We start from the raw sequence: 26,990 nt of genomic DNA, 5'->3' as shown, positions 1-26,990 counted from the left end.
TCTCCCGTGTCTGCTCATCACAGAAAGGAAGGACTACTTAAAACCCAACCAGGTTTCACTTCTGCATTTTCCAGCAATCTTTGTCCACCTCCTCTCATTTCTGACTCCCGGGATAGTGGCATCTGGCTTCCTTTGTAGAGCACCCGGAATTTCTCCAGGTGCTTGATGACCTTCTTTCGACAGCACTTCTGGGTGTGGCAGAAGTGCTGCAACCTAGGGCTCGGAGATTCTTCAGGCGCCCCCTGGCGGTAGCATCATGCTCCAAACCTGTGGGACTGCCCTCTAGCTTTCCGGTGGAGGTAATGCCCTGGAAGCGCTCTCCTCCGGTCCTTCCAGTATGGAGGCATCCCCGTCCGACACGGGCCTGGCTGTTTGTACATTTTTTAATTATAATATATAGATTGTGGCAATGGTGGACCCTGTGCTCTGACCCCCAATGGTCATGTGAAAAAAGTTTCCCCCTAAGGGGTTAATATAGTATACCAAATACTAAGAATTTATCCTGTTTGTTGTCAACTACAGTGTATCATGTTCTTGATCTCAGTAAAAAGATGTACCAGAAGCCCCAAAAAGAAATAAAAAATGTTGTACCACTCCAAGCATGTATTGTAAATGGAGTGGACATTTGCTGCATGGTTATATAGACCAGAAAATTAATTTAAAGTGTGATGATTTTTAATTTGTAATTGCTTTACCAACTTGAATACTGGGAAATATTTTCAGTATTCCTATATTTCTTTGACATTTTTCCCTAAAAACATTGATTAGCTAAAGGTCTCCAAGTGATACAAGCTTCTTGTATTGTTTTTCAAAGCTTGAAAAATTCTTATTGACTACCAACTTTAGCATTTTTTTTTCTTTTAAGCCTTATAACTTGTTGTTGTTATAAATTACTGGAAAATCCATCTCTCAACCAAGCAAAGAACAAAGGCACAAAAGAAAATATCATCCACTTATTGGGCGTGCTCATAAAAAAATACAACCACTTAGTAGGTAAGTAAAATGATTAAAAGTATTTTTCCTATCTTATGTAACAAGTTTTATAGGGAAAAAAGTTTTCTGATTTTTTTTTTTTTAAAACCCCCTCCAGGTGCTAGTGTGAAAGTTGTCCAGTTACTTCAGCATTTTGAACATCTGGCCCCTGTTTTTGCTCAGGCAGTTAGCTTGTGGGTGACCGAATATGGTGCAAAGAGTATTGTTGGTGAAGTGATGAGGTTAGGATTTTTTTTTCTCCCATTTAACACCATGATGTATAGTATTAGTTTTAAATCTATAATGGTGCACCTAAAATGCTGGACAATACATAAATGTTATATTGATATTATCACATTTTTTCAAAGTAATGACAAGGTTATATTTTGTATCAGTTGGATAAATATAAGAGCCTGAAATGAGAATGCCTACTTCAATGTTTGCTCATTCATTTGATTTTTAAGGTACAGTAACAGAAATCTGGCGGAAATACAAGTGTTATTGGTTATATCTTTGAAAAGTATGAAAGACACAACACAGAGTGCCTGTTTTTAACCTAATGCCTTCAAATTTCTTTTTGAAATATCCCTTTAGCTTTTGACAATTTACTGAAGGATGCTAAGATAAACCATTCTTATTGGTCACCAGAGTAAGCTAGGATTTTGCTATTGCAGAGTTTTTCACTGTTTGTGAAAGTGATAGGATTGACTAGAAAAAGAAGAAAAAACATGACATTTCTGGTCACAAATGACCCTACAACAAAATCTTGAGATTTGTAAATCTTATGTTTAAAGCTGTGTTTTCAAAAAGGATATTAGACAAAAGTATCAAGATGAAAAAACTAATTACTGTAACATGTATTCGGTCTATGGAATTTCACATCTTATGTCAAATTATTTCAAGCTGAAATGTAGCTGGTCCTGTAGCAGTGCAGTAATCCAAAATATATAGGATTACTTCCAAAAAATGCATATGTTTTTACTTCAGAGTAATTCAAGAAAAATAAATTAGAAAATAGTTATTTTGTTTAAATAGCCTAATCAAAGTCAAGATCAAAATCTTGCGAAGAGTTACAAGACTTTGAATATCTGGTTGCAGTTAATTGCTTCTGAAAGCAGCATAACTAGGCGTTTTGTTTTCCTCTCATACTGATTCAAGTACAGAATCAAGGGCAATGAAAATATAAATGCATCTAGACGAACATAATGGAAATCGTCAACAAAATATTCTTATTTAGACCACATCTAATAGTTAGGATGGAAAGGGGAACTGCTGACATTGCATGTGGAAATTATCAAAACCCTTGAATGATCTTGTACCACTTTTACATGATGATTTGGTCTGGTCACCTTTGTGTCTTAGTATCAGCGTTTACTTTTGTGGTATTTGTTTGGTGGAAAGAATGCAGGCAATAGAGGTAGCAGCTAAAACTTAAACTATCTTTTATGTAATATTTCTGGGTTTTAGCCAAGGTTAGTAGGGTTGCAATGACAGTGGCATATCACCTGAATTAAATTGAAATAGTGGGAAAGTCAAAGAAGGAAAAGGATAATCAGAAGGCTGGAGGTGAAAAAACAACCTGAGTGGGCCGAGAGTCTAGATACACATCAAACTCGGAAATATTCATATCTATATCGTCAGATAGTGGCCACCTCAAAAACCGATAGCGCGATCACTAGGCGCCAGAAAGTAATCGGCAGACAAGGAGGTGCAGTAGCATTGGATTATTCTTAAAGCTAAATATCGGTTGGGAGGAGCTTTGATCAAATGCTTAGGGTGATGAATGTTGCTTATACCTAGGTGATCATTTTGCTCCCACATTAGATCAAGTGTTACAGCCTGTATCTTTGAATGATATAATGTGTTTTTAGTTAGTGTCTTTTTTTTTTAAACAGGGAGATTGGACTAAAGAGTCATGAGGACTTGGCTCATGAAGGTTCAGGCACACGAGCATATGCTACTTTCTTGACTGAACTAGCATCTGCTATACCAGCTACTATGATTCCAGCGATTAGTGTTCTCCTTGAGTATCTGGATGGAGAGGTTGGATTTTTCTTCTATAATTTGATATGTCAATGACACAGATATTTGTAGGCCTGGATTTTTTATATAAGATATAAAGTACTGTTTTTGGTTTTCTCAGTTAAAATTAAGTCGCAGTTGAATCTATGCCATTTCTGTATGATGAAGTGTTAACATCAGTATTAACTGAATGAATGAATTGAAATAGCTTTGTGGAATAATTTTGTGTAACTTCTGAAGTGTACAAATTTGCAGTTTGTTGAATATAATTTTTGTGTTCTGTCATGCTAATTTAATTATGCATTATTTTTACAACTACCTAGTAATAGATAACCTCCCAGATTGCTAACATAGCATTGTTGAATTCTCATTTAAGTCAGTTGCATATATGCATCTATGTATAAATAACTGGCAAGAGGCAAACCATCCTTTCTTTCAGCATTTGTTATGAACGTCCTTGACTTTAAAGGTTTTAAATTACCTTTGTTCTCAACTTTGGCTAACCTTTGCACTTTTCATGATTCTTATTGGGTAGGCAATGCCCTTCATCACTATTACTCCAGTGTAGAATACATGTTAAAGTCTCGTTGCATATAATGTTTTAAAAAATAAATGTGGTACTTTAGTCAAATTTACAATCATATTTTATTTTTATTAACCCTAGACTATGTTTGTGCTGCATTTGTGTATGCATACAATTATTTTTAGTATTTCATAAGATTCAATCTGGTAATCACTAACATTATAATTGTAAATTACTCATGCCATACTTCTATTATACTTGTGTTAAATCTGTTACTTTACCTGCCCATACCCAGAACTCTATTACAGACACTCTTGTAAGCATGTCCCTCAGGGTGAAAAGCTGTCGTATATGTAGTGAAGAAACAAAATGGCCAACTGTACTAAATTAAAATTGGATGAGCTGATCAAATATTGTCTATAAATTATTGTACAGTGGATATGTTTTTTATGTTTTATATTTTTGTTTCTCTTTTGATCAGGTGGATTGTTCGCTAAAATTGTAAACCTCTTGAAGGTGCTTTCTAATGCAAGGCTGTTGTAATTAATGAAAATGATTGTGTTAATAAAAATAAGCTAAATTTAAAAAGAGCTAACATCTTTTTATGGGCATGTCTGTTTTTGCACCTCCAGTGCTATAGAGCATGCAGTTCATCTTCACATGGCAGTGTTTGAGCTAAACTTAAATATGAAATAATTACTGAAAGTAAAAAGTTGTAGAAGCAAATTACCAAAAATAAAAATTAAAATAGAACATTCAAAGTTCATAAAACTAAACTGAACATGAAGAATGAATGTAGCACAGAAATAAAAACTTTACAAACAATCCCATTTTTAAATTTCTAAAGATGGGCTTACTCGGGAAGTTAAAATGATGAACTTCAAAAATTCTTTTAATATTTTATATAATAAAATGGCTTACCACGCTGCCAAAAACAATTTTTATTTTGAACACTTAATATAATTTTGTGTTTTTGTTTTTTTTTTTTTTTTTGTCGTCTAATGCACCTGTTTTTCCTAAATTCTTTTGCATTTACCTGGGTCTTCAGAGCTATGTCATGCGCATGGCAGTATTAGAAGTTATGGGAGAGATGGTTGCCCAAGTGCTTAATGGAGAAAAATTGGAAGATTCTGCCCGAGATACAAGGGATCAACTCCTTGAAACACTGCAGGAGCACATTCATGATATCAACTCATTTGTGAGATCCAGAGTCCTACAGGTCTATACCAATATCGTGCAAAAAAAAGTACGTTTATTAGTGGTGTCTTGCTCCCCTATTAAAAATTGTAAGCATAGTAAACTTTTTTTGTAGTGAACACAATGTAATTGTATAGAACTTATTGTTTAATTGTAGCACAGGCAGGTGATGAATTGCTATTGTTCATATCTAACATTGCATATTGAACCACTAATCTACATGGTCAGGCACAGTACAGACCACATTTTAATTATGCAATAGTAACATGTTTGTTTTTGCAAATAAAAAATGAGGTCTTTTGTACATATACCAAAGTAGAGTATAAAAAGTATTCACTCACTCCCTTGGAGGTTTTCACATTGTATTATTGAATGACATTGCATTTAATTTGGCTTTTTTGACATTGATCTTTTTTTGTTGATCAGTGTCAAGAAAGCTAAATTAAATATTTTATTGTTGTACAAAAATAAAGATTTCCAAGGTGGTGAATACTTTTTGTAATCACTGTAGATTGTTTCAAGGGTGGTTTAATCAGAGATTAATTTGTAAGAGAAAATTCTTTTGCAATATTGATATTGTACTCCTCATTTATGACACAATCTGCTACATTTTTTTTTTTTTTTGAGTTGTTTTGTTTCTGGTTCTTAGCTAGCAGGCATCTGTGTGCGTGTGTGTGGGCAAAGCTGCAAAGCCGGAAAAAAAAAAAAAATCAATAATGTTGTTGGTATTGGACCTGTCATAAGATTTGTGTAGCACATTTTATACAAGTCCTGTGTGTGTATATATGTAATGTAATATTTTTGTGTTTTGACATGTCTTTTAGTTCTACTTTTTACATCTCAAACTGTTATGGTTCAACAATCTAGTTCTTGCCAAGTCCTAAAATTTTATTTTGACCTCAGATAATGAATACCACAAACCTGTTTTGTCATTATTTATTCAGTAAATGTCAAGACATGATCAAGTATGTACTGTATGAGTAATATTTGTAGATGTTTGTGTTAGGTACTGGTAATCAACTGCTCTTAATTAGTTGATTTGGAGGTGCTGTAACTCTTCTATAAAAGCAGATCTAAGGGCTAAAAACAAGAGGTTAATAGCTGTAGCGAGTTCTGCAGCAATCTCAACCCTTTATTTTTTTCATTCTATTTTAGCATGTAAAAAGCAAGACTTGAAAAAGACAAACCTCTCTTTTGTTTCCAAGGATCATACCACCCTATCTCATTATTACACATAGATTCTATTCTATACTTTCGGATGAGCATTCTTTGTTTGTTGTTAACTCTCCTATACATTCAAATCCCACTTCCAAATAAAGACAAAAATCAAACTGAGTTGCTAGGTATGTCACATTAGGCAAAAGGCTTCAAGGAAGCATGCCACTAACTGCCTTAGGCTAAGATTATATCTATGAAGGCTACAACAGAAAATGGCTGGAAAGTCTCTTGTTATGTGATATATTTTCAAACTATTTGAACTTTTTCTTGAAAACACACAGCAAAATAAATAACAGACTTGAAGTCATGTTCTTTGGGTTTAGTAAAGTCCATTCTGAGCATAATACACTAAATAAGTGACTTCAGTATGCAAGTTTAAAATATAATATTTTTCCTTAGGCTCTGCCTCTTGCCCGTTTTCGGGATGTCTTGGCCCTTACCATTGGACGTCTTGCTGATAAGTCTGTGAATGTGTGCAAGAATGCTATCCAGTTGCTTGCTGCATTCATGGCAAACAACCCTTTTACTTGGAAGGTAATGGTTAATTTTTTTTGTGCTGTTTAAACATTGACACAAATATTTGATTTTCACATTTTTGTTTGCTTCATTCTAGACTTAGAATATGTGCATGGCATAATAAAAGTATGACCTGAATAATTATTTGCTTGTTCTGCCCCGTTTTGCTTTAATCTTTCTTAATTTCAATCACATATGCTTGGGAGAGTGGTTTGTCCTTTGTATCTGTATAACCAAGCCACATCATTTGACTATCTGCTGTTTATAGCCTGAAACGATACATTAGGTTCTCAGACTAACATCTCTAGGGTTTATTCTGCATTCTTATAACAATTTCTATTATGTGTGTTAACCCCTCCAAGAGAGCAAAGCATTTTTAGGTTCACAGAAAAGCCCCTAATGTGTGTGATTCGATGTTTGAATGGTTCAATGCAGTAAAGCAAATCCTTTTCTCAACTCACAATACATGGAAATGGGTCTTTTCTTTTTTTTTTTTTTCCCCCTCTCTCCTCACCGTGATGGTTTCTCAGACTGCCTCCTGCATGTGTGTTGTGTAGCATAGAGTATATCCTGGCACTTAGTTTTAGGCTGTATGTATAACTTTTTGGGTTTTTTTTATAATTGATATATAGTAGTATTCTTGTATTTGTTTTTGTGTTTCAAAAAATATTTTCTTTAAACCACAGAAAATAATAAATGTACTAAGAGTTTAATTTTGACATTTTTTTATTGTAAGCAAGTTGAGCAGTAAAACTTTTTTTCTGAAAAAGAATTCAATTAGCTGTTAATTTTAAGAGACAGATCTTAATTTCTCTTTTGTATATTTACCTTTGTCACCTACAACCCACATCTTGAAACACTTGAAAAAATATAAAAACTTCAGCCAATGCTGAACGACCACCAAACACCGAAAAATGTATTTCCTGAACCTCGACTCCTGGCATACAGACAACCAGCAAACCTTCAGCAACTAATTGTCCGAAGCTCCCTAAATGAACCAACAGAAAATGGCACATCTCCCTGCCTACAAAAAAAGATGTAAAACGTGTGCCCACATTTAACAATACAAACCGTATAGTTATACCACACTGCTGACTTGAACATCACATAAAGGGATAATTTTCCTGCAGATCCATCTAATTTCGTGTACCTGATTCTCTGCATGAAATGTCCTGACACTGTACTCTTTGTGGGAGAAACTGGACAAACACGCCGCCAGATAATTTAATTTACATAGGTTCCAAATTAAATGTTCCTGTAGCAGCCCACTTCAGCAGCTATGGACACTGTGAGAGGGATTTTAAAGTCACAGAGCTTATGGGCAACTTCAAAACGCAGCAAGAGAGAAAAGAATGGGAAGATAAAATGTTCAAATTTAATAGGACGGAGTGGTGGCTCTGAGGATAAGGATCTGCACTGGTATCCCAATGGTTGCCGGTTCGAAAGCCCATCACTGCCAAAAGGGATCCTACTCTGCTGGGCCCTTGAGCAAAGCCCTTAACCTTCAATTGCTCCAGGGATGCCCTAAGGGGTATGTGAAAACTAACAAATTCCTGATACAAGAAAATTGTATAAATCGAAATAAAGAACAAAAAAAAAAGAGTTTTATAGCTAGATATGGGCATTGTTTACATCTCTCAGAATGACACAGACGACCTGACTACTGATCCACATTGTTTTGAAAAACTCCTTAGAAACTTCAAAAGACTTTTTTGGAGAGTTATCTTATCCAAAGATCTTAACCATGCATTGTTCTTCTCTCTCGTCAAATTCATTAAGGCTAGGGTTAATTTATTAATTTTTTACAATTAAGATTTCTCATTTAAAGATTTACTAGTGTTGTTTCTTGTCGTAGAGTATATATAAACACAGGGAACTCCAGTTTCTGTATTACATCTTGCCTGAAGAACGGGCCTGAGTTGCCTCAAAAGCTTGCATATTGTAATCCTTTTAGTTAGCCAATAAAAGGTGTAATTTTGCTTGGCTTTTCTCTACTATTGCTCCTAATTCAAAAATATTTTGAATACTCGATTAATTGATGGTATAATTGATAGAATGCTCAATTACTTAAATAATTGATTGCGGATTAATTAAAAGTTGTATATAGAAACATTGAAACATGTATACAGCCCAGAGAAGAAGCCTAGAATTTCTCCCAAGCTGACCTTGAAACAGCAAGAAGTGCCAATAGTTTTTTAATCAAAGCTAATAGAATATAGTTTAGAAGTGAACAAGTAAGTTTTTCATTAATGGAAGTTTTTTTTTTTTTTTAAGCTGAGCAGTGCAGACCTGAGAGAGCCATTGGAAAAGGAAATTTGTAAGCTCAAAGAGATGAAGGATAAGGAGAAGGAAAAAACTCCAGGTTGGTGTGAATCTATAAAAGTACTCTGACATTTCAACTTTTGCACACTGCAGTATTTCTTGTATATTGGAAAATGTAGTATTCTTGCTTGAATTTTATGTTAGTGTTGGCCACACTGAATCTCACTCGAAGAAAGCTTCCCTTTTTCTTCTAATTAATGTAATTTTATTGTTCTTTTACCAGGGTAATGAGTTTTAACGTTGACTTCAGTTCTGGAAAGGTTGCGATGAAGTGTCCATATTCAGCATCAATTAGTTGCATCTAAGATTGTAGAACTTTATTCAACTTTTTAAGTTGCAGCAGAAGAAACATTAAAAAAAAATACTAATAGTATCTTGTGAGTCTTCATACTACAGTGGTAGTAAAACATTTTCTTAATCTTCCTTGATGCCTTAGTACACCTTGTCAAATAAGGACAGTTTTAATTTATTACTGCCTCCAGTTGTCTGCCACTCTAAGCATTATAGATATGGTGTCCAAAAACTCCTTAGAATCATATAAGAATACATTATAATTATACATTATCATGATTGTCAGAGAAACGCAGGAATCAGTGATGGAGCTTGGGGCACCATGACATTGTTCAGAATTGATTTGTGCATAGCACAAGCATACTGTAGCTTGTATGAGAGAATGGTAAATCCAAAGCTATTTTGAAGTCATAGAATTGCTTGGAATTCATTCATTTGTCTTGCTCTACCAAGCACCTGTAGGAAGAATGTGGGATCTTTGTTTAACTTTCCAGTTGGGACACCTAAAGTATGAGGATTGGTACAATTTATGAACAAAGTTAATAAATCTGAGCAAGTCTACAGTAACATTCACACTTTCTCTGTAGTTTGACGTGATGATAGATCTGCTTTCACAAATAACCCAAACAAGCTTATTAAAATAAACAAATTAATACAATTTATAACATTAGGGTAATAGAAGATGGATATTGTGGGTATGTATAAATATATAATATACACGAAAGAGAATAACAATCAACACAAAATGTAAAGTTCTGAAAGTTTTAAATTTTTCACTCCTATAGAAAAAGAACGCATGAATTCTGATCGATCTTGTGATCAATATGAATAAGCTCTTTAGCTAGTTACTAAGCTTCTCGTATTTACGCTGTTCATTTGCTCACAGTCAGTCTGTACTGGGTTACCACCAACCCCCATTTATAGAGTTATGTTTGTGCATGTGTGAGAATGCATGCAAGATGCTGCTCAGCACTTTGAGTGGATATACAATGAGAAACTCTTAACCAGAACTTCTCCTTCAAAAAGGAGCCTCATTTATAGATAGTGTGTATACACAAAAATGTTGTGTCCGCCCCTTTCCACATTCACTTCAAGATTTATAAAAACTAAAATTGGCATAAAGCCATGCACATTTTTACAGTAGCCTCACACCCTGTGTGTACACTTTTCTGTGCAGTTTTGCAGACTGGTGGCACCCAGCATTAAAGCATTGCAGCGATTTCTGTGGTCTTCTTTAGATTGACATCCATGACTTGGGCTGTATCAAATAAACCAAAATTATTTGCATATCGTTTACAAATCTAAGGCACCTTATTGTAATCATTCTGTAACAATATAATGGTACACAGAATGGCCAAACTATTCCAGATACCCTAGTGGCTTTTGCCTTGTTCCTCTCAATGCACCACTCAGAGTATTTTAACCCTGTCTGTCTGTCTGTGTATCACAGCCGCACAGCAGCTGATCAGAAAACTCTACAGTGGGTTGTAGAGGATTATCAGGATATTGCTTCCAGCCCTGGTGGGCATTGTATAACACACACTGCCTCAGGAAAGCCATTAGCATCTGTATGGATTCCACTCATCCATGCCACAGTCTATTTGAACTTCTTCCAACTGGAAACGCTTCAGAGCCTTTCCTGCACGGACCTTGAAGCCCGAACAAATTCATCCCAAGAGCTATAAACCCACTCAGTCTATCAAGTGCTCCTGGTAGAACTCTTTGTACTTATAATTACATTTCCCCCGAGTATAAACTTGCACTACAACTATTGTTTTGCACAACCTGAGCCACTTTATTAACCATTTGTACTATATATGTATATTGTACTTATGCTTTCATATTGTATATTTTTTGTTTTATTGTTTTTTTTATTTTATAGGAAAATTAGTTTATGGAGGAGTAAAATGACATAGAAATTAAATTCATTAGAAGAGGGCACATATTTACAGATGATGATCCCTGGCTTCTAAGCTGATTTAGATTTCCAAGAGCTATCCTCTTGGAGCTGTTAGAATACTAGGATTTATAACTGATGTCACTTTAATGATGAAATGCATTAGAATATGAATATTACATTTTACAGTTAAATTAATTTAAATATATAGCATTATTAATTAAACGTGGTGGCACAGTGAATCCAAAGCGCAACGTGCCGACAGGAGCACGAAGGCAGTGATTGCCATACAGAATACATTGCATTCATGATATTACAGCTCTCTGAACATTTTAGAATACTAAAATATATACTTGATACCATTTTCATGATGAGATTTATCAAACATGGGGGCTTGGTGGCAAAGAGGTAGCAAACATGAAGACGTTTATTGTGTGAAGATTGGTTACATGGAGAAGGGAAATGGAAGGACAGGAATTGGGGGCTGGTACGTTTGGCAGAGACAATACTGCTAAAATAAAGAATAAAAAAAGCTAGTCCAGAAGACTTTCAGTTAAATTCCCTGTTCACCTTGGCACAACATCTCTAAAAAGTGATTGCAAAAGAAACTGTACATTGAGTGCAGAGAACATTTATGGCAGTTGTGATGAGGCTCTAAGAGGCTAGCTGCAAGAGTGAGTATCTCACTGGTTTAATTGAAATAATGTGTAAAAGTTGGGTTTGGGAGTTGGTGATCAAGGACACAAATGAAGAATTCAATGCATGTTGTTCTGAGAGGGAAATCTAATGGCTCCTGTCGGCGTAAGAAGAGAAAGCCCATTTAAGAAGCACATTAGGGGTGGGGATCGATCTGTTCTTAACATAATTCTTTTTTTTTGTAAAAACTTGATTGCTATGTATGGATTGTAATAAAATTAATAAAAAAAAAAAGCACATACCAATTAGCTACTGGATCGGGGAACACTTCGAATACGAGGCATTTAACATGCTACTTTATTTGCAATGGGGTTTGAAAAACTCTAGTAAATTGAAGGTGAATTTTAAGATGAAGTTTACAACGTTTTACTTTAATGATGAAATAAACTACGAGATTAAAGTGGAAATTTTGAGATTAAAGCCACCAAATTGTATGTTTTTTCCTTGTCTATACTTTCCTGAGTGGGACCTAAATTTCACGTTTGCATAAATTCTTCTTTTTTCCATTTGCTTTTTCTATTGTCTTTTAACAAAACACTGAAGGGAAGTGGCTATTTATATTGCATTACCTATTCAATTATGTGAAATTCTGGAAGTTGGGGTGGGGCTGTGGGCGTATGCATGCGCGTTAAAATTCGCGTTCATTGGGATGTATAAAGGGGAAGTGCATGGAACTTGCCCAGTATTATGCATTTCAATTTTTTTTTTTTGTATGTACGCACATTTGTTTTTTTTCGTACACCATGTTTTTATGTGAATTCTATGCACGCCATTATACAGTACACTAAGCCCAAGGTCATTAACTTTCAGTTACAGTGACCTCCGTACCATAATATGTTGCTGGCTCTATCCTATGTAAAATTACCATTAGTAGTTCTCAGAATCCTTGTTTTACTTATGGCTTGAGGTGAGTGATGCATTGTTCCTTTCTTAGTCTGCTTTCTTCAGACATGGGAAGAATTTTCAGAGCAATTTCCTTGTTGAGGAGCTTGTCTGCTTCGCTTATGATCACACCTTCTGGTTGCGGGTGTTGCTGCAGTTTCTCTGTGAGGGTTTTACAGTGTCCTCTGTTCCTAGCAAAGTAATGTCTTCTACATTGACTTGGTTATCAGTTAGCTCATGTTTACAAAGCTTTACATTTTTGTGCACTTTCTATTTCTCAGTAGGGTTGAACTAATGGCAAGAACAGCTAGTGCTTTGGAGTAAAGGGATTGTTTCAACCTCTGTTGTGGGCATACCATATAAGCTGGGGTTCTTGCTATGGACAAGTAAAGTTCCAGCCAGGTTGATAGCTATAGCTTGATGAGAAAAGCAGTTCGGATTTTAAAGGCAGGAAGAAAAAGGTCCTGTCATTGGCTTCTTGGATGCACATAATCCCATTCCCTTGGTTGACCACTGGTGCAAAGATTTAACCATCAATGTTTCTCATTCTTGATTTATGGTAGTTTGTTCAGCTTGAACCTTCAGGTGACATCCCTGCCGATTTGTTCAGTAAACACACAAAGCTACATTCTGGTGAGGGATCCTGCCATGGTGACTGAGACTTTGTGGCTAGCAGCATGGGTGTCTAGGAGTGTCTTGCTAAGCCAAGACTTTGGTTCTCGCTTGGCAAAATGGATATCTGGGTTTTGGATACCCCTCAGACCTCATATGGAACAAATGTGTAACTTTTAGCATCATCCAATTTAACTATAGAGAAAACATTAACATATAAAATAAACATCCTTCATGCTTTTATAATAAAAAACATTGAACATTTAAGGGGTCAGTTGCAATATATAAATTGCTCAGTGTGTCAACATTTTAATGATTCACATGAAAGTAACTGATTAAAAAAAATGAAAAGGGTACGCTATTGCTGTTCCGTTTAAAAATAAAATGCATTGTTTAGGAATTAGTGCTCCATTATGGTCTCAGAGCAGCTTGAACTCATCAGAACATAGACTCTGCAAGATGAAATAAATGAGCATAGGGGCACTGATCCATGTCAGTTTGGCTGTGTCTCATAGTTGTGCATTAGCACTTTTTTATATAGCTCATTTCACCCAATCCCACAAATACTCAGTTGCTCAGAGAACTGGTGAGGATGTTGTACTAAACTAAAATGCTGTCATTTTGTTAGAACTATTCTGGTTTTTGCACCCCTGTAGCATAGCACATTATACAGCTAATAAAACCTCCTCGGATACCTCCTCACGTTGGCATTTTGTCATTCGCACTATAACATGAAAAAAGTTTGTTTTAGTTGTGCGTGTTCAACATTTCTTGCCTTGTATTTCCTGTCACGCTACATTTACACATCATTGCAGACATGGAACACACATGATATGAATGTATTCCAAATAATATATTATTTACCCTATACAATTCAGACACTTCACTCCCAGATACACAGACTTCAGTTTCCTCGATAGAGGATGGGTAAATAGGCAGCCTGCTGCCAGTACTGATTTTACACAGTTGCAAAACAAAGGTGCTGATGAGGGGTTGCAGGGGAATTTAAAGTGGCCAAGCATTACAAAGATTTTTTGTAGGCTTCAGGGATTCTAGTGTTAAGATTTGTAATAACTTATTAACCTGGTAATGCTATATGTTAATGTCTTTCTTGCATTAATGTGAAATATCTGACCAAAACCTACTGTATTTTATTGTGAATCTAATACCACAGTATTGTTGAACCCAGTGATGAGACCTAGGCAAGTGTGACCCAACTGGTAAAGGTAGTGATGTCCTGTGACCCTCTCAAACAGGCCTGTAATCTTGGCAGGTGGTGCAGAGCATTGATCATTTGCTGTAAGGGCAGGCCAACATTAACCAAACCACAAGCAGTGATGGATGTTTGAAGGTCGTACAGCCCAGAATACTGCATGAGGTTTGATAAGATAGGGAGAGGTTCAGAGGGTTACATTGACATCTCACCTCTGGTAAACCAATGGGAATGAGCACGTCTTTGGTAATCTGAGGGTTATGTTATCTGTGAGGTGCATTCACATTGTTTTTGATTAATTGTACATATTGCTAAGAATAAATTAATACTCTGTTCTGGGCTTTCCTACATTAATGGGGCAAATGTGCATAATTTGTTCATGAGCATTTTTGTTTAATTTTCTTAATCTGCCTTGCATTTCACAGTAAATATCTGCTGAAGATGTAATACTTTACCCTTGTGCCTATTTTTTGAGCTCTTTACCCATGTTTTATTATGCAAGTATTTGTCTAAAATGTTTCCTTTAATTTTAATACAATATAAATTTAAGTACATCATATGGAATGTATAACCGAATAAAAATTACATGTTCTGATCTAATATCTTAAACTATTACAAGGCATCAATTGTAAATTTAACCCATAGTTAGCACTTATAAAATGTTGCTTCTGTGTTTTTGTGAAGTAAACAAAATATTTGGGGAAATTTACCCCAAGAAACAATGGATTACATTCAAGTATATCACAAATGCGTTGGTGACATTTGATTAGCAAGTCATGAGGTATTTTAGTTGATGACAGCGTCTCATGATGTCTATTACAAATTGAGGTGCTCCTTGCCCTCAAAGTCAGTTTTTAAAACTTTTACATCCTTCACCCCAAAAAAAATGGTATGTAACTTACTCTCCTACTTTAAATTCTCATGATTATATGATCTCGATTTATTTTGTGTTCTACCAACTCCCACCCAAATATAGCCTGGTATTTATTAAAAACATGCAGAGTTTAAGAACTTTTCACATTTAAATACATGAACAGTGCTATTTATAAAAAAAAAAAAAAAAAAATTTGCAGACTTTCTGATATCCTGTTTTTGTATATTTGTCACAATATATGGCTTCAGATCTTTAAACAAAATCTGACATTATGTAAAGCAAACCAGATTAAACATCTTTACTATTAATTCATTTTTAAATTACTATTGTATTTGTCTAATGCCAATATTGCACATAGTGCTGGACTGGCTACTAAAATTTTGGCTTTGGTATCAATACTGGCTTTCAGAACTCCGTACCAAAATGGTTGCAAAAAAAATAGAACTCCAAAATACCCATCATACTTTAGCCTCCATGGTGTGCCATGACTTTGTGCCTCTTCCCTCTTGATGGTGTGTGTGTGTAGTCTACAAAACAAACATTCTTCCATTAATTTAATAGTGAGTGTCGAGGAAAGGGGCAGTGGATTGAGAGTATACTGAGGTTTACTCCTGGTACCGAAAAATCCCCAAAATTGTGTTTTTTAGGGATTTTGCAAGTACTGGGGTGTGTGTGTGTGTGTGTATTATACACACACACACACACACATGTCTGTCTGTCTGCTAAAGATGCTGCAACCAAATATTGAAGCTATAGGTTCAATTACTGCTTCACATGAGATAGTAGGAGTGTTAGATGACATTGTCCCTAGAATAAAGAATTTATTTTTAAGCTGCATTGTGTGTTCACTCCGCTTCCCTTTCTCTAATAATAAAAACACAACATCTTTCTGTTAATTTTAAAGAAAACTCTGTGCTCCAGAAATGCAGTCATTCCGTTTTGCAATCCAGATGACAACTGTCCACAAGCTGAGAATATGCATTCAACAAATCTTTGTTAGGCACACTCGAGATCCAAAGTCATGGGGGTATGATTAGAATATCTAGACACTGGCTTGACAGAACTGAACAGGTGGCCAATTGAAAACACTCTACCTAACTTTTTCCAGATAATTCTGCATTTGAAGAGGAGCTCTTTCAAATGGTCAAAGCTTATTTTCAGTGTTTTTAAGTGAATTTTTTTATAGCTATCCCATCTACACAAAGGGTTACTTTACGAGCTTCTTTAACTATCTCTTTGGTATTCTTTATTGCTGTATACATTTTATATGCATATACATAATGGTGCAGCACATAGCATGTAAAATTTGGGGTCAAAAGAAGAAACTTTTTTTTTTTTTTTTAAATATATGACATTTCACATAACCTTGTAGATGTACCAGTTTCAATGAATAGGTTTACTTCTTTAAGTTTTTGGAGTTCAGCAGAATTTGCTCCCCAACCTGCTGATCTTTGCAAACAAAGTGCTAATGTTTGCTGTCCTGTATTTTGCATGTATCCTCTGATGGTTTGACCCTTTCTCTTCCTTTGCCAAGAATTATGTTCTAGGCTAAATTGTGATGGTTAGTTCTGTGAACTTTTACGTTTTGAGTGCAGCACACAACATACCCAGCCTTCTCTAACACTATGCACTTACTATTGTATCTTTCAGTGTTAAACTCACACACTGTGCTTTGTTGTTGTCTTCTGGCCATATTGATTGCTGATGCTGTCTTATTCAGAGAAAGTTTTATATGCTGAATTTTACCGCTTAAAGGACAGTCCAAGAATTTTATGAAGAATGCAAAAATGGACTCTACCGTTGAGATATGATCATGAAAACTTAATGTTTTTGTCATTTATTATTCTATTTCAGTTAGTCTTTTCAGCAACTGTAATAGTTTTGTAGCATTTTAGTTTTTCATCTTTTTTATTTTGTTTATCAACATGTTGGGTTTTTTTTTTTTAATAAGTTTTAGTCTACAATAATAACTTTGGGAAGTGCTATACCCGTGACAATGTCATCCAAAACTTCACTCGTACCTTGGGTATTACTGGGTATTACTAGGTCTCTTGTTGAAGGCATTTAGTAGCAGGTTCGTTTAGCATTTTACTGTCTAGAACAGGAGTCTCAAACTCAGTTATGAGGGCCAACATTTGATTTGGCAGTTAAGCAGTTCAGTACATTTTATTTACAAAATGTGTACGCTTGAAGTCAGAAGTTTATGTACACAGGGTGAATTCTTTAAAACTCTAACTCCTCCACAGATTTTATACTAGCAAACTATAAATTTGGTATAAAGCAGGTGACTGTGCTGGAGGTAGCAGAGTCAAAGATGCTAAGATTTGCGTTGGGTGTGACAAGGATGGATAGGATTAGAAATGAGTACATTGGAAGGTCAGCTCAAGTTGGACGGTTGGGAGACAAAGTCAGAGAGGCAAGATTGCGTTGGTTTGGACATGTGCAGAGGAGGGATGCTGAATATATTGGGAGAAGGGTGCTAAGGATAGAGCTGCCAGGCAAGAGAAAAAGAGGAAGGCCTAAGGGAAGGTTTATGGATGTAGTGAGAGAGGATATGCAGGTGATGCGTGTAACAGAACAAGATGCAGAGGACAGAAAGATATGGAAGAAGATGATCTGCTGTGGCAACCCCTAACGGGAGCAACCGAAAGAAAAAGTTTAAGAAATCTACTTTGTACTGGGCAAAAGTATTTTTTCCAACAATATTCACTGACCGATTATTTCACTTTTTGAATATATATCACAATTCCAGCTGGTCACGCTTACATACACTTTTAATATTTGGTGGCATTGTCTTTTAATTGTTTTAACTTGAGCCATATGTTTTGGGTAGCCTTCCACAAGCTGAGAGTGAGTGGTGAGAGAGACAGCCAGTTAGAGATTGTGTGTGTGTGACTAAAACATGCTGGGTAATTTAGCCAGGACATCAGGATAAAGCCAGCTCTTCATGTAGGATGTCTAGGGATCTTTTCTGACCATAAAGATTCAGGAACTCAGTAACACATCTCATGCAAAGGATGGAGCCATTTTTACAGCACAGTGTCCCAATCACTGTACTGGAGCATTGGGATCCATATTCAGACCACAAGGTAAACACCCCCTGCTGGCCTCACCACCAAAAACAAAGTGTTTGCTGACCAGTTTAGCAATCTAGGAGAGCTATGGTTTATTTTGATTCCTCACATTTTAAGGATTAATAACAGGCCCATAAGTGATCCTAAAAGCACTCCTAATGACAGTCCACTGTGTTCTTTTTAAAAAAAAAAAAAGTACTGTACAATACTGTATCCAAAATCCACATCAAAACCATAACTAAAGAGTTGAAGAGAAAATAAGACACAGTAGTAAAACAAAATAACTGCAAATTGGCACCCAAAGAAAATAAAGAAGTATGTTCAAGCAAAGAGTACATTTGTGTACATTGCACCTTGGAATTTGGAACACTACCTGTTAAAGGTGCCTTGGCCAACACATAAATTCAAGGGAGTGGACAGCATGGCACAGATGAGAATTGTTTGCTAAAGCAAAGTACATATTTTACACTGGCATTATTTTGTGCATCACGACTGATGGCACTAACATCGTTTTAAAAAAAGATATAAAGATATATTTTAAATGCACTGGTGCTGGAACATAGACCACACTTGGAGTAGGTCAGATCAGGGCTTAAGAAAACTAAAGGTCCACAGGCTAGATCCAACTCTCAGGCCTTGAGTTTAACACCCCGGTGTAGAGTTATATGGAACCAACTAAATTATTCAGTCATTGAGGAAACATTAACTCATTTGAAATATTGCTCCTCAGCAGCAGAAACATTTTGGAATATTTTTTATATAAATATATCAATGCTTTTGTTTTGTTTGCTAGTTGCTGTGATTGAAGCCTGGGAGGTGTGGAATGCAATGGAGCCTGAGCTGCTTCAGACTGTAGAGGCTGTGCTTTCTGTGGAGGGAAGAGGTTATAATGAGGATGCCAGTGAAGATGATGCCCTTATAAATGAGACGCCACAAGAGTCTGCTGAGAAAATATTGCATCTTTTGCAAAACAACAAATATAGGTTTGTATTTATTTATCTGTATCAAATACCTTACATTTGTCTCACTTTAACCTCATCAGAAGTCTTGCCAGAATTTAGTAATGGGAAGCTACTTTCTTTTCCTACACTTAAACTCTTCACAAACATATGTAGAGGACAACTTATACAAAAATGGTTTGGGAAGAAAAAGTTGCTTCTAAGGCAAATCTGTTCATGAAATTGTTCCATTTTTGGAGCGAAAATAACTGGTTTAGGACTACAGTATATCAAACATGCACATATATATAATGCTGTTTTTACTCTTTGTGTATTGAGAACTTATTGAAACATCAAATCAAAAATTAATATAGTGATTTTGATTCAGAATAAGTTCTGTTGCCTTGCCCCTGCCTCTGTTATTGGAAGTCCCGAAGTATTAAATGAATCATGAAATTGGAGAATCACTTGGTTAATTTGCTATTCGGTGTCCAAAAACTTTTTGATCATCAATCTTAATTCAAGAAAATGGCCCAAAACATACAGTACATCCAAAAGTGGCATGTTTCTTCTCGCTTTATTGTGATTGAAAGTATTTTTTCTGGGTAGTTGAAACCTCTCTGTTTCAGCTGAAATATCACTACCCTACTCAGAATTTCAAGTGTCACTTTACACATCTGGTACCCGGGGTAAAAAAGGAAAGAATGTTTAAAATTTTAATAAATGGAATGTGTGAAACCAGCCAGCAAGAAATACTGACCTATGTCTAAACTGAAAAATTCTGGAAAATTGAAATAATGCTACTAGTAAAAGGAATCCTGCAAATATTGAAAACAAATTTGAGTTAAAGATTGGGAGAAACTACCAGCAGAAATATCTAAGAAGCTTATAACTAGCTGCAAAAAAATGTTTGTAGGCTGTTTTCATCTTGAAAAGGTACCTTTTATACCATCCAGGTCTTATTTTCACTTAATTCTCAGGGGATGCTGCATATAAGTGTAATGAGTATCTTTGGATATCTGACTAAAATATTCTGATGATCAAATGTCAATACATTTCCAATTATTTCTGGAGGTGTTTTACATGGTATGCCTAAAATGCAATGTCAAAGACCATGAATAAGCACTTCAAAGCCAGATAAAGATGGTGTTTGTTCTGCTCTGTGTATAATGTCATAACTTAGTTGTTTTGTAGGTCAACAAGACATTTCTCTTCCAATGCAGAGGAATTAAAAGGCATAATTTTCTTTTGAGTTTTATACTGTAATTGTTAAACGTAATGAGCCTTCAACATTTCAGTCAGGAATAATTATCTGAAGCTTTGCAATAATTATTGAGCCTTCCAAATCATGGCATGATCTAATCAGATACTATTCTGTGATTGAAAAAAAAATAAAATAACAAACTCTCAAACACCCCCATGCCATCCCACCACCAACCACACCAGCCAAGTTAATGTACTTGTTTATAACTGTATGTTGTGCTGTGCTGACAAAGTTTGTTTTCTGTTGAAACTGGGTTCTGCCTCTTTTGTGCTTTGTTGCAATTTTGTGAATCAATCTTTATAGGTGTATAAGAATATCTTCTTATGGAATTCTGGGCAGGAAGCCAAGTTCAAATTTTACCCATAAACATTTGATCTCTTCACCTACTAAATAAGCAAGAAAGTTTGTCTGTCATTGTATATATCAATGCAATCACCAAGTGAGAGGAAGAGTAAATATCCAGAAGCTACAGTTTTGGCAATTAATATTTTAAAAAAGAGACTAAAATGTTTCTTTCATAATTAGTTTCATTTTGTGTCAAAAGGTATTCCATATTAGACAACAACTGTTTTTATTTTGGATTGTTGTTAATTAATCTAATGTCAGATGAAGGCAAATTACCTTTGTACTGATTTACTATGTGATTGGTTAAATATGTACATTTTTAAAACAGAATATATTAACTTTTTCATTTTCTATTTAAGTCACTTGGATATAGCTTTCCATCGGAAAATTTAAGTATTGCTTGTCTTTGTTCCATCATGTTAAAAGTTTGATCTCTTGTTTAGCTTATGTTCATTATAAAAATTTAATGAAAGAATCACATTTAAACTTTAATGGAACATCTTTTGAATTTTTTTATTCAGCATGTTTTATCTTTATTTTCTACTTACCTTTTGTATTAAATTTTAGAATATTGATATTGAATATTTTTAAAGTTGGAAACCTTTCTGTCATACAGGACTTTATCGTAGATTCAGTGGGTGTGTGCTCTTTTTGTACCCTGACATAAAAATATACACTGCTCACAAAAATTAAAGGAACACTTTTTTTATTGTGCCTGGCATTAAATCAATTTAAACCTGTCTGATAATTTTCTGGTTGGTTAAGCAGCTGAGGTCATTGTTAATCACTTTCAGCTGTATTGGTGTTCATGGACTTAACGACAGGTGCACTAAAGTGGCAACAATTAGAAAACCCTCAAAACAGGACTGGTTTTACATGTGGAGGTCATTTCAAGTTTCTCCCTCTTGATCTTTTTTGGCTGGTTTTCCACTCGTGGTAGTTTTGGCTTGAGTAATTATCTCTACTGGCAGTATGAGGAGATTCCTTAACCCTACAGAAGTTGCACAGGTTGTCCAACTTCTCCAGGATGGCACATCCACACGTGCTGCAGCAGGAAGGTTTAATGTGTCTCCCAGCACAATCTCCAGAACATGGAGGAGATTTCAGGAGACTGGCTGTTATTCTCGGAGAGCTGGACAGGGCCGTAGAAGGTCCTCAACCCATCAGCAGGACCGATACCTGCTCCTTTGTGCAAGGCGGAACAGGCTGAGCACTGCTCGTGCCCTACAGAATGACCTCCAGAGGGCCACTGGTGTGAATGTCTCTACCCAAACAATCAGGAACAGACTTCATGAAGATGGCCTGAGGGCCCGACGTCCTGTAGTGGGCCCTGTGCTCACTGCCCAGCACCGTGGAGCTCGACTGGCATTTGCTCAAGAACACCAGAATTGGCAAGTCCGCCACTGGTGCCCTGTACTTTTTACAGATGAGAGCAGGTTTACCCTGAGCAGCTGTGATAGATGTGAAAAAGTCTGGAGAAGACAAGGAGAACGATATGCTGCCTGCAACGCGCGTTCAACATGACAGGTTTGGTGGTGGGTCAGTGATGGTCTGGGGAGGCATATCCATGGAGGGACACACAGACATCTACTGCGTAGGAAATGGTGCTCTGACTGCCATAAGGTATCGAGATGAAATCCTTGAACCCATTGTCAGACCCTACGCTGGTGCAGTAGGTCCTGGTTTCCTCCTAATGCACGAAAATGCCCGGCCTCATGTGGCAAGAGTATGCAGGCAGTACCTGGAGGATGAAGGAATTGAAACAATTGAATGGCCTTCACGATCCCCTGACTTAAACCCAATAGAACATCTGTGGGACATTATGTTTCGGTCCATTAGGCGCCTCCAGGTTGCTCCTCAGACTGTACAACAGCTCAGGGATGCCCTCATACAGATCTGGGAGGAAATGCCACAAGACACCCATCCATCGTCTCATTAGGAGCATGCCCCGACGTTGTCAAGCATGCATACAAGCTCGAGGGGGCCACACAAGATACTGAAAAGCATTTTGAGTAGCAGAAATTACGTTTTTGAAAAAATGGACTAGCCTGCCACATCTTCATTTCACTCTGATTTTTAGGGTGTCTACACAATTGAGCCCTCTGTAGGCAGAAAACTTTTATTTCCATTAAAAGACTTGGCATCCTTTTGTTCCTAATACATTGCCCTGTCGTTATTTGTATAGATATCCAACTTCATATTGAGATCTGGTGTATCTAATGTGTTTCTTTAAAGTGTTCCTTTAATTTTTGTGAGCAGTATATTTTGTTAATCTCTTTATATAAAGTATTTTAAAGCAACAATATTACATTTTTTTTTTTTTCAAATTAGATTTCTCCTGTTTACGTTTTTTTTAGTTTGTTAGTCATACAAGTTAGAATTTACTCAAAAAAAAATTTTATCCACTCCTGTTTGTTGCCCCATCTAGTTTTGTAGTGAAGGCCATTGAAAAATTTTTAATCACACATTTGTGAAGAATGGAGATACCGTTTCCGATGGAATTGGAGTCTGTATTGACCAGCACTGGACAGTGGTGAATGATACCAAATATCACGAAAAAAACCTGTTACTCATGTTACATAATCAACTAGTGAAACGCCTGCACATTTTGTTAAATTATTTGTAAATAAATACTTCATGAAAATTAAATTACTCCCCAAACAGGAAGCCCCTTCGATACAAAAGAGTGACCCTGTCCCAAAGCCCCACCTCAAACCCTCTATTCATTGATCAAGAGTTCTGTCTTCAATGAATACAGATAACCTTATTTCTATTCCCCATGAAAATTTGAGATTACCATTTTTTTTTCCTCTGCTTTTTCTACAAACTACATGGGGGTAAGTAGCATATAAATATTATTGGGTGGAATAGCACATTTTAAAGCGCTGGAACAAAATGGGTTTAGTAATTGGAATGGTTTTTTGTCCTTCAAAATATGTGTTATATTTTCTCACAGAGCTAATCCTATTGAAATTTTTAATTCAACACTAAACAAATTGAGGGGAGCTGATGTCTTATTTATCCTGATTTTTTTTTTTTCTTTCACATCTTTTTTTTTTTTATAGACAGGCTATTGTTCTTACTCTGGCATGCTTAGAAAAGTTTCCAGAATCAGAGTATTTTTCTTTGGAGAAGACAAATGAAGAAGATAAAAATACTACACAGAAAACTGTTTTAAATATAATGGGACATATTTTTAAAGGTAGGATTCCAAACAATTATTTGTATTTTATGAATGATTAGCGTCCTCCAATTACATTCTCTCTTGGGAATTTGCAGGTTCAGATACACCAAACTCTGGACTTCAAGTGTCATCTTCATCTTCAGCACCAGAAAAAAATCTCCCTGGTGACCAACAGTCCGTCTTATCCACTGAGAGTAGCCCCATAGATATTGACAAGCAACAAATGCTTGTGCAGTATTTAAGAGACACACACAACTTTGCCATCAAAATAGAGGAAGCTATTGCTGTGATTAGTGATATGCTGTATTGGAAAACTACATCAGGTATGAATAATTAAATGTTTTTGTAAAATGACTGCCATAAGTGCTGGAAGGAAATGTGTAAATAACTTTCCACCCATGAAAAAAGATGCTTACTGCAATTTGTTGCTCTTTTTTATTTATGGTAACTTTTTTTCACTTTTATTAAGTGATCTGCTTTAAATTTACTCATTGAGGAAATATTAACATGACTATCAAAGTGGCTAGATTTGCAAAGAACAAGTTTTATTCCCTGTATTTTGTGTCTTGTATTCTGTTTGAAGTTTTTTCCAGTTACATCCAGTTTACATGTCTGGCTGTGTAGTGTTTCCAAAATATTCAGTTGTGTGTCCTCCTCTAACCATTTAAAAGCAGCATGACCTACAATTTTATTAGTTTAATTACATTAAATATTTCGAAGTAAGCCTGTTATATTCTAAACCTTTTAAAAAATGTAATGTTGAAAACATTTATGAATTATTTAATTATAATTTCACCCCTTTTTTTTTTTCTGCATAGTTGTGCTAGAGGCTATCAACTTCTTTGTGACAGTTTCTGAATTTGGAGTAAGTCATGCCTTAATAGGAATCCGGAGGATGCTTCCGTTGGTTTGGTCAAAGGATTCGGGTGTCAAAGAGGCAGTTATTGAAGCTTATCGAAGGTTGTATCTGAACCCATCTGGGGATACGCAGAGGTAAATTTTTAAAAAGTGCATGTTTACCAGTGTGAGCTTTGACATTGTGAGAATACATGTGATTGTACAATACAAGTTTTTTTTTTTTTTTTTACTTTATAAAATGTTTACTAGACCCAAACATTTGTGAATTTTTATTTCTTCGTAATGTGTGTTCTCATCTATTTAAATCCTGAAAAGTAGTAATATACCAAATTAGAATTGAACTTAGCTTTGTAATAAATTAAACAAAAAATTTTATAATCTTCAGGGCAAAAGCTCAGACGCTGATCCATAACTTGTCATTGCTAATGGTGGATGCTTCTCTTGGAACAGTCCAGTGCCTAGAAGAGATTGTGAGTGTATAATACAGCTTTTGTATGGTCTTGTCATTTTTTTTTGCTTGCATATATTTAATGCTGTGTACATTGAATACTTTGTGATTTAGTATTGATACTTTTAAAGAGGGTAATGCAGTGGTTATGGACAAGAAGTTTGATTTTTGGGGCCTCCGCTGTGCTATGCCATAAAACCTTGCTTCCCATACTAAAATTTAGCTTATCCTGAAAAGGCAAAGATGGTGCATGGTTTGTTTTTGTTTTATTATTTGTTGTTGTTTTTTTTTTTTTTATTTAACCGTATGTACACCTTGTGCCATGCCAAGTTTATTCATAAATTTTGAATCAACTTTGCTACTCATTCTGCCCCTACAATAACCAATGTTTTCTGGCTTAAACACTTTTTTTTTTTTTTTTTGACATTATTATACCATATTAATTAGGTTGTATTCTTGAGTGATTCTTTACTACAAACCATAAGAGAACACAGAAAATGAAACTGGAGAGTATTACTGAATGAAGTGGAGAACCACACAAACATTCTTTTTGCTGGTCTCTCTGAAGTCACAAACGGAAGAGAAAACAAGACTGGGAGCAAAATAGCAATGTGCCCAGACCGCTGCTAGTGCTGTGGGACTTGCACAGTATGTGTTGACTGAGGAGTTGTAGACACAAGGAAACACAATGTGAATTGATGTAGGCAGCATGAGCAAAGCTGCAAGATATTAAGAAAATTCTTATTGAACTTTTTATAAAAATAAAACCATTTTACCAAGTAAATGTCAATGTTGAATTACATACAAGCCTCTTTATATCTAATAAACAACATTGCATTGAAGTCCTGAGGACAGGGTCTAGGTTATTCATGCACTCATTGTGGCTTGTGGCAGAGGCAGTACATGTTTCTGTAATTTGTTGTGCAGTATTACATATGCCAACATAATTCCCACAAACCTTTGTGGGGCAGCACAGCAGTGTGCTGACTAACAAGTCCAAATACAACACTTAGCCGTTGATGCTTAGCCAGCACCCTATTAAAGTTCCAGCCCGTCCTTCCTGTCCCCAGTAGCCCCTGCGTCCTAAGTCGGCCCTAAGCCCATTGCAGACGTCCAATCCAAACCGTTGGGGAGCCTGAGAAGTGGAGTCTATTAATAAGTAGCTCTGCTACAAGTTTTTTATAAATAAAGATAGAATTCTATCACTCAGGTTGGGGATAGCTAAAAGGTAACAAGTTACTGATTAACAGAAACCAGTATACAGTAAAATAAAGTAAATTTGTATATAGTATAAAGCACATTAGCAAACAGTTATAAATTCAGAAAAACATTTTAAAGAAAAAAATACATATAGTGATAGTTACTGTCTCTCAAATGTACAGTACAGTAATACTTAGAAAACCCATGATAACAAACAATACGGAGAAGATTACTATCATAGATATACTAATCAACAATAAGACGATCAGAAATAATCATAAACACCAAGAGACATAGTAAGCCAGCAGTATAAATAAAGAATAAGGGCAAAGTATACTATTGTATATAAAGATAAAAACACATTTTTTCAGTTTGATGTATATTTGCATCAAAACCAGCCAACTACGTTGAAACATAAATTAAGGAGTTCAAGTTATACAGCGA

General features: G+C 35.7%; 1 protein-coding gene and 1 non-coding gene across 3 annotated transcripts in view; both read left to right on the top strand.

The window, feature by feature from the left end:
- The window catches only part of ncapd2 (non-SMC condensin I complex, subunit D2), a 96,780-nt gene that overhangs the window by 21,887 nt on the left and 47,903 nt on the right, over window positions 1-26,990 (top strand). For both annotated transcript variants that reach the window (XM_039763694.1, XM_039763695.1), the window contains 11 exons: window positions 866-993; window positions 1,091-1,214; window positions 2,868-3,015; window positions 4,566-4,763; window positions 6,332-6,466; window positions 8,723-8,810; window positions 19,103-19,292; window positions 23,922-24,058; window positions 24,136-24,363; window positions 24,859-25,033; window positions 25,284-25,368. In XM_039763694.1, the coding sequence (XP_039619628.1) occupies window positions 866-993; window positions 1,091-1,214; window positions 2,868-3,015; window positions 4,566-4,763; window positions 6,332-6,466; window positions 8,723-8,810; window positions 19,103-19,292; window positions 23,922-24,058; window positions 24,136-24,363; window positions 24,859-25,033; window positions 25,284-25,368 (1,636 nt within the window). The remainder of the gene's footprint in view (window positions 1-865; window positions 994-1,090; window positions 1,215-2,867; window positions 3,016-4,565; window positions 4,764-6,331; window positions 6,467-8,722; window positions 8,811-19,102; window positions 19,293-23,921; window positions 24,059-24,135; window positions 24,364-24,858; window positions 25,034-25,283; window positions 25,369-26,990) is intronic.
- On the top strand, window positions 14,332-14,621 carry LOC120536148. Its single transcript, XR_005635054.1, has one exon. It is a non-coding gene; the product is annotated as a small nucleolar RNA U85 (small nucleolar RNA).

Source organism: Polypterus senegalus, chromosome 9 (genome assembly GCF_016835505.1).
Source record: "Polypterus senegalus isolate Bchr_013 chromosome 9, ASM1683550v1, whole genome shotgun sequence".
NCBI lineage: Eukaryota > Metazoa > Chordata > Cladistia > Polypteriformes > Polypteridae > Polypterus > Polypterus senegalus.
The sequence above is the reverse complement of the archived record's forward strand: the minus strand, read 5'-3'. Positions and strand labels throughout refer to the sequence as shown.